This window comes from Priapulus caudatus, unplaced genomic scaffold (assembly GCF_000485595.1).
Source record: "Priapulus caudatus unplaced genomic scaffold, Priapulus_caudatus-5.0.1 Scaffold1188, whole genome shotgun sequence".
NCBI lineage: Eukaryota > Metazoa > Priapulida > Priapulimorpha > Priapulimorphida > Priapulidae > Priapulus > Priapulus caudatus.
This window is the reverse complement of record NW_014578249.1, coordinates 45220-54050: the sequence shown is the minus strand read 5'-3', so window position 1 is coordinate 54050 and position 8831 is coordinate 45220. Positions and strand designations below refer to the sequence as shown.

General features: G+C 41.3%; 1 protein-coding gene across 1 annotated transcript in view; it reads left to right on the top strand.

Annotated features, from left to right (window-relative positions):
- The window catches only part of LOC106815731 (SET and MYND domain-containing protein 5-like), a gene marked incomplete in the record, with an annotated part of 9818 nt that extends 2394 nt beyond the window's left edge, over positions 1 to 7424 (top strand). The window contains 8 exon segments of the mRNA XM_014820235.1: positions 872 to 976; positions 1140 to 1202; positions 1540 to 1610; positions 2718 to 2824; positions 3938 to 3994; positions 5025 to 5119; positions 6226 to 6296; positions 6880 to 7424. Coding sequence (XP_014675721.1) covers positions 872 to 976; positions 1140 to 1202; positions 1540 to 1610; positions 2718 to 2824; positions 3938 to 3994; positions 5025 to 5119; positions 6226 to 6296; positions 6880 to 7030 — 720 coding nt within the window.
- Between the last annotated feature and the right edge of the window lie 1407 nt (positions 7425 to 8831).

The window sequence follows — 8831 nt, the reverse complement described above, 5'->3', positions numbered from 1 at the left end:
CAAATGGAGTAAGGCTAACATGTCATAGAACACTCGCACAACATTCTTTCCCCCAATATGTGCACCTATTTGTATTTCAAAGTAGCTTGTTACCTCCGCCCAACGGAGTTGGGATGTTACATGTTACATGCTGGCGGAGGTATGCACTCTCCTTGAGTGCCCTCTGTCTAGTTTACATATGTCAACAAGCCTAGCGCGTGATTTTTGCTCTCGTTAGACCCGAACCCTGTCTCTACATGCACTAGGTTACTTACCTATATATACATTTCGAGATAGGTACCAGTCTATAAATATTTGCGCCGCGTAACTAGTTTTGTTTGATTTGTAGGATCGGTTTATTTGAGAAATAATTGTTTTAACCCATGAAACCCCTTATATATCCTGTATCATATAAGAAGGCATCATCTTGGAAATAAGCCTGAAATCTCAGCCGGTGTCCCGATTTCAAAAATTGTGATTTCTACTCTATAACCTATAGTGAAATCCATAAAAAAAGTAGCTAGTCCTGCTTCAAAGGCTACCATACCCGGACTGGGGGCGGGCTGCTGCTGTTTACAACAGTGAGTGGCATTGTGTGGTTAAAGTCAGAATGTAAATTAAGTGGCCTTGAACACATGGGACCGGCAAGCATTATTTAGAACTGTATGTACACGTAATATCCAAACTCCAAGACGTCACGATGCAAGCTGACACGATCTTTAATTACGGCTGCCTGTATTCCCTTTTTTCTTGCGTGTGTGTTGAATCTATACAAGAGTGCATACACCTGTATGTGCATAGTGGAGTGCATAGTGGAGTGCACGAGGATGCATATGTGCGGGGAATTACATTTGGCCAACTGCTGCTCAGCTATTTGTTTTGTTTTCGGCAGGCCTTGGACAAGGAAAACTTGCTGACTTCACTATTCAACTTAACAACGAGAACGTTCAATTTTGAAGACCGAATCGCGCACAAGCTGCTCGGTGAAAAGTTTCAGGTCAGTCCACGTCATGTAAACTAAGACGTTAATGATGTTGTTACAGATTATAGCACCTGATATCTCTTAATCGGGAGATTCCAAAATTACTGTCATTTGGCTAGCGATGTTTACGAAAGTAAGCTGAAAACTGCGATCCATTCATTTGATCGTTCAATTTCAGGAGCAGATCGAATATTTCCGAAACGTTCTAGCAAGCCAGTTCTGTGATGCGGATACCCAGCAGGTGAGCTTAATAAAAACTACTTATTGCTTCCTTGGTGATTATTGCGTCAGTATCGGCATGCCAGTGAAATATGAGTTTCTACAATTCAGGTACATTCCTGGGAAATTCATAACCACTTAATTGTCTTGTCAATGTCAATAACCTGAACATATTACTTTAGTGAGAAATATCTTGCTGAGTCAGTTCTGCATGGCCAACAATAATTGTTCCTGGTATCCGTGTTGGTGTGGTATGCAGTGTAATATTCTCATTCGTGGGTAATTTACCGCAATGTCGCGAGTCGGCCTTTCGTCGAAGGCGCACATGTGTAATTTGGAGCTCGGGTTGTCACTTGCAGTGGTTCACGCCCGAAGGCTTCCGATCCATCCTGGCACTTATCGCGACGAACGGACAGGGCGTCGGAACAAGGTACACGGCGCAGTTGCAGTCTTCGAATTTAGCCGGGCGTCCGACGCCCGAGACGTGTAGAAATCTCGGCGGGCATGTAAACATTGCAAGCTCACTTGCCCGATGGACTCCTGCGTTAAAAACGCACAAACTATAATACAACTGGCCATTAACTAAAGGTTTTTTCAATTTAAAATTTAGGAAATGTTAACCCCGGAAACGAATGGTGTCTAGAAGTTGACTGGTGTACATTTTTTTGCTTGATAATCGCAAAATATTCCTGCAAAATATGCAGGCAACTAGAATATTATTGAGGCATGTACATTTTACAGAATACTTGCCCGAAGGGGAAGTGGCTCAAAATGTTTTTCGTGAAGACTGCAGTTGTCTCGCAAACAACGTGATTATTGTCTATCGATCCTTGAATAAACTACCGCCGGCGATTCATTTGTCTGCTTTGTCGATGCTTAAAATGGATAACCCTCAAAACAAAATGCCTACATACACCTACTGTGAGCATACTTGCAGTATGAAAACATCAAGAAATGTTCTCATTGAGCCAGAAATGTGCTCCAAAGTTGACTATTTTGGAAACTTTCTCGGAGAGAGTTTTGGCGTACAGATACACATAAAGCAATGCGTCTGAGGACGCTAACACTATATGCCTATGCTAGCGCAAGTAGTTCCTTGATGAGAAAACGTTATATTTGTTTGCTGATTGCATAAGTAATGTAGATAATATATGATTTAAACAAATCACACAATGTAACAATTAACATTGTACTGAACAAACACGAATACTAAATTATAACGTGTTTTATTATAGAAAATAACTGTTAATGAAAACTGCGATCGGCTCGGCTGCGTCCCGGATGTGTAAACACTGTAAACATTCGAAAGTACTAGTTTCGTAAGACTGTTTAAGACATCCCAATAAGCTTTTTACAAATGATTTAGAGTGAATTTTTACAACATGGACGAGCTCACAGTAGTATATCTATGCATTTTGCTGCGAGAACATGCCGTGTTAAAGCACGATTAGTAGCGATGGCCAACCCTGTCAATGCGCCGGCATCCGTCCGTACCCACTTGTTTTTGTTTTTTGATTTATTTTTTGGTACGTTGCAGCGCACTCAGTGCCTACGTGCACAAATGTGACACGCTTGACCTCCCGGCCGGTGAGAGAAAACAGCTCGACGCGTTCATAGATAAACTTTACGAGGATATCGACAGAGGTGTGCTATGATGTTGCATGAGTGCCAACACGTGTGCTAACAACCTGTATGTTAGGGTTGCCTGAAGGTGACACTAAATATTGTTCTTTATAGACAGGTGTCCATTCTATAGAGTGAATCAGTAATGATTGTATATAATATGATATATATATATATATATATATATGATATGCAATTTACATATTACGGATAATGGCAGCACACTTATTCCGTTATAGCTTTCTATATTCTATATTCCTGTAATTCTATATTATATATTCTATATTTCTATATTCTATTCTATATTCTATTCTATATTCTATATTTCTATATTCTATTCCATTATATCTTTCTATATTCCTGTAACTAATGATGTAGTACTTCTCTACACCCAATGGGTTTCTAATGCCTAATGTAATACGCAACTACAGTTACTACACATTAAGTACTGCATTATAGTGGGTAGTCTGCAGTTGATGTTGCACATGCAGTTTATCTGTAGGTAAAACCTAGACTGATTCCATTTCCTTTTGAATGGAGTGAAGGAATACTGTGCGCATACGTATAAAACTGGTATAAGAATGGGAAATTTCGATACTAAATTCCAATAAGCTTTTTCACTCAGACCAATAGCTTCTGGTAACTTATGAATACGCGGAACCTACAAACACGTTAGGTTCACGTTTGCATGTGAACCCATCACAATGACTGACAAAGTTTCTGTTGTAGAAAACTGACACCACTCACGAATGCTAACCATCACATAAGAATTTCTACAATGTGTTAGTGTTTAGTCCCAGTGAAGGTTTAATGGATTCAAAGCCAAAACTTTCAGGAAAATTGAATATATCAAACTCAATTTAGCCTATGAAGTGACTGATTTGGTTAGCCTTGGTAGCTTCTCTCTAGATTTGCTTCTTTGACACTAGATTATTTGTTGAAATGCTCTGCATTTCAGCGTTTTGCACATTAGTGCAGCCAAATGCATTGCCTCACATTTGCATGGCCTCACTGCCATAAAGTTCAGCCTTACCTAGCTGTATGTGTTTTTGCAAGAAATACCATTCAAAATTGGTGTAGTCGAGAGCATGATAGGCCAATGTGATTACTCTGGATTTTTCATATGCTTTTCAGAAACCGGACCATTTTTAAATTGCGAAGGCTCGGGCGTGTACCTACTACAGAGTGCAGGTAATGGCTGATCTAGCTGTAATGCGTTTTACTACTTGTCATTTTCTTCTCAAATCTCGCATCTTGGTTTATTACAAGAAAGTAAAGTAGTTGTCATCACCTGATTCGGGAGCCTGTTATTACGATTACTACTAAAGTGAAAATGTTAGTTTTTGTGGCCTTTTTTTATCAAGGAATCACGGTATAATAGTCGAGTTGCCGAGTAGGGAAATTTGACTGAACATTGTAATCGGGTATATACAAGGTTTTTTTCCTGGTTTCCTGATCTTTAGACTATCCTGAACCGGAATTCACCAAGTGCCACTTTGGCACCCTTGGGAATTTTGTTATCACAAAAAATGCAGATCGGATATTTTCCCATCTGAGTGCGTATAAATTAAGGGGGTAGGCATGCTAAACTTGCAATAACTTCTGTAATATTCGGTCAATCCTCAAACATTTGGTATTGTTTTGCTCATTAAACACTCAAGCACAATTTCCCCGGCACCATCGCCTGTAGCTCGCTCGCACGCTGCCACGGGGGGTCGAATTGTCGTGGCTTCTAGGGTAAACCGACGGGCAGCATCTACTGTTTAATTAGAAATTTCCCCGGCACCATCGCCTGTAGCTCGCGCGCACGCTGGGGGAATTGTCATGGCTTCTAAGGTGAACCGACGGGCAGCATATACGTAATCTTACACTAATTACACTCACAACATACGACCATCGGGTGGGTTCTGGTTCATCATGGTCTAAAGATCCGGAAACCACAAAAAAACCTTGTATATACCCAATTGCAACGTTCAGTCATTTGGCAACCGGACTATAACAGATATCGTTATGAGCGTAATGGTTGGAAGTTGCTGGCGATGAGCTTAAATCTTAATTTTTCTTAAAAATTTTTAATTTTGCGTGTAGTGACAGCCTAGTTGAAGTTACATAATACCAGGCTAAGCAAAAAATAAATGGTTACAAATAGTGTGCTCGAATAGATAATGCGCACGGCACAAAGTTCCGTTTTACTTCTTGTTACTGTGTTTTTCGGTTTCAGCGAATCACAGCTGCATTCCAAATGCAGAGATCACCTTTCCCAACAACAACCATGTGTTGTGTCTAATAGCAACAACTAGCATTAACGCCAACGAGGTAAGGTTGCAGGAGCGGCATCTAGACTCGCTTTGCACGCATTCTATTGCATTTATCAGGTTTTTTTCTCCATGAAAAAAAACTGTCGTCAGTACATGTATTTGTATCTGAATTACATGCAATAAAGATTTAATAATAAATAATAATAATTCCGCATGTTCGATAAAATTAAGCCAGGAGCCCGTTGTCCGAAACAAAATTAGTCTTAACATTAATCTTACAATTGATGTTTCCTCGTAGACTGGACCCGCGTACGCTGCGTGTGAGAAACTCGTAACTTAAACGCGTTTCTGTCAGCAGTCTATGAGAAAAAGTTAATGTTAAGACTAATTTTGTTTCTGACAACGGGTCATATATCTTTTCCTGATCCCGATGTATTTGAAATAACGAAGTAACGTGATTGTGATCGTGAGCTTAAGCCCTGAAGGTTTGCCTCGGGCTCTCGACTCTACAATCAGCTGCATTCTCTGGCAATATTTACCACTTGCTTCTCTGTTTGATGTTTCATTCGAACAAACCAAAAAACAATGTTTTTGTTAACTAATCTGTATTCGTGATAGTTTGTATTGTGAGCTCCACGCTCTTGATGGATGTTTAAAGTGATTACGTCTCCATAAATAGTAAAAGTAAAAAAAAAGATGTCCACCTTTTCACAAAATGTAAGTGATTCTGTTAACTTTTTATGGTTAATTGCTGCATTATACTTCCTATTTTACTATTCTGTTCCATGTGAACAAACACTCGCGACTCATACATAGCCCATAGCATGATCAATATATCAAATCACCCAGATTTTTTGGCTTTTTAACACGTTGAAAAACAATCTTATTAGGTAAGAATTTGAGTATACATTTGGTGTCGTTAGTACGTACTTTTCATGTAAAAAATTGCAACAAAATATATAAGTATACACAAAAATAAATAAATCAAAATAATTATAATAAAATTAATAATAATAAATATACATAAATATAAATAAAATTAATAATAATAAATATAAATATAAATAAATATACACCATAGAAAATTCGTGACGTAGTCAATTTAATAGATCCGTACTGCTCACGTACTTGCGGTGGCCTCACGCTATGTCTCATTACTCACAGGAAATTTGTATTTCGTATCTCGACGAGTGTGCGCGAGGCAGAAGCCGTCACAGTAGACAGAAGACCCTCAGGTATGACTACTATAATATCATTGCACACACACATATATGTATATATATAGGTATATATGAGCCCCTGCCGTGTATTGCATCGTGGCATATGTTTATATACCATAATTACATGGCATGGGGGCTCATTTCATTAAGGATGCCGGAACTAGTAGAAGAGCGTGCACACCTGTTTACGAAATCGTCTTGGTTCCATCAATTTTATGGTTAAAGTTAGAGTTTCCTTGAAGGAACTGCACAGCAGCAGAATGATGATGATTACCGAATTGTTTTTGTACCGACCGTTATTACAGCTGATAGGGTCTATGTCCCCCAGGGTACTGCCGGAACGTACCCTGGGTACGGTCTGGTATACCGGAACGTACCCTGGTAACTATCTGATATGCTGGACCGTACCTCGCCTACTCCACTAACGAGTCTAGGGAGTCGCCTACGCCTACTCCCTAACCCTAACCCTAACCCTAAGCCTAACCTTAACCCTAACCATATCAGATAGTTACCAGGGTACGTTCCGGCAGTAATACCCAGGGAGACATAGACCCTCTCAGCGTTATTACATCGTGACGCATGTACGTTCGTGTTGCAGGGAGTACTACCTATTCAACTGCGATTGCGCGAAGTGTGCGGCAGAGGCCGACCAACAGGACGTCACGTCTGACGAGGAGGATGAAGAGGAAGATGTCGGCTGTCCCGATGGGGAGGAGGGGGACGACGATGTAGAGGAATCATTTTCCTAGATGGAGGAGTCGCACAAACCGGCTCGAGTTTGAGTTGGCCTGACGCTGACAGAATGATGAATTTGTAGCGTTTCGATGGTCGACGTCAGCACCGTCGTGGCATGCCCTTGCTTTTCGCTTGCGTATTTATTCCGCTTTCCGACGTTCGTGAATCTCGACGCGTGGCCGCTGTGTTGATCGTTGCACAGAATGATGAGGTTGTTTACGTGTGATGGAGATTTGTAGACGAGTCGTGGAAGCTTACACAACCAGTTGTTTGATTCTTGCATAGCAACTATAACCCAGGCACTAGACCTTCTGACAGGAAAAATTCAGCTGCAGTCTGGATCCATTCTTCCACGTTCGTAGCGAGAAATGCCTAATATAATACCGTGAGACCACGAAGTGAATGAAATTTTAAGTCTTTATTTTTTTTCATATGCGTGTAAAACATGAGTTAATATATAAGAAGTCGATGCTCATCCTCTCTCTGCATCCTCTGTGGTAAGTGCTTTTCTGGCTATGCGGGAAAGGTTGCTTTATATGCCCGTTGTTTCCGTTGACTGATACCAGGGGGCAGCACTTTGGACCTTTATAACAGTCTATAGACCATTCTTAATTATTATTCATGACCTTAGCGGTCAGCACGAAAACGAAGCTAAGCTAGGCAACTTTTGGTAAACAAATGGCTAGCTCCACGCGTGTACGTGCGTGTACTCTCCGTGTACCGTGTGTACGTGCGTGTATCTGCGTGTACGTGGCGTGTATCTCCGTGTACCCGCGTGTACGTGCGTGTATCGCGTGCTACGAGCGTGTACCCGCGTGTACGTGCGTGTACCTGGCGTGTTACGTGCGTGTACCCCGTGTACGTGCGTGTATCTCCGTGCACCCGCCATGTACTGTGTGTATTCTGCGTGTACGTGGCGTGGTATGTGCGTGTATCTCCGTGTACTCGCGTGCTACGTGCGTGCTTGTATCTGCGTGTACGTGTACGTGCGTGTACGTGCGTGTACCTGCGTGTACGTGCGTGTATCTCCGTGTACCCGCGTGTATCTTCGTGTGCGTGTACGTGCGTGTACCTGCGTGTACGTGCGTGTATCTGCGTGTACGTGCGTGTACCCGCGTGTACGTGCGTGTACCCCCTCTGTGCGTGCCTGCCTGAGCAGCCATTGTTTACAAAATTGCCTAGCTTAGCCTCGTTTTCGTGCGATGACCCCAGGTCATGAATAATAATTAAGACTGGTTTTCTCCCAGACTACACACACGATCGCGAATATCAGTATTTTCATGTTTAACATGTTCAGTCCAAAAAAGCATCACGTCTGTAATCTAAGTCAGATGGTGAACGAGAACATTCAAGATATTCCGTTGCATATGATGTATTCCGTTCAAATGCCATCAAATGTCATGCAAATATCAACTGGTTCACTCGTGCTCTTCAAAGGCGTGATAGAATAAGCATTTTTTTCACGTGCGTGAAATTCACTTTGTACTCGTACATTCGAGTATATGAACGATCCGGTGATATTTTGACACTCGAGAAGAGAGCTTGAATTTTATTCACTTGTTGAAACACAATCCAAATTCTCTATACACAGTAGTGCGTCACAAACAGGTGCTCCATTTAAAAGTTCATAATTTCACACACACATACGCACACACACGCATGCACGCACACACATGCACACACGCGCATGCATGCACGAACACGCCTATGGTTTGTTTGCATGTATTAAAATTGTGCAAAATTGTTTTTACAACAATTATATATATATATTAATATACGCTCCCCACACCCCACACACGCAGCATATACATGTGC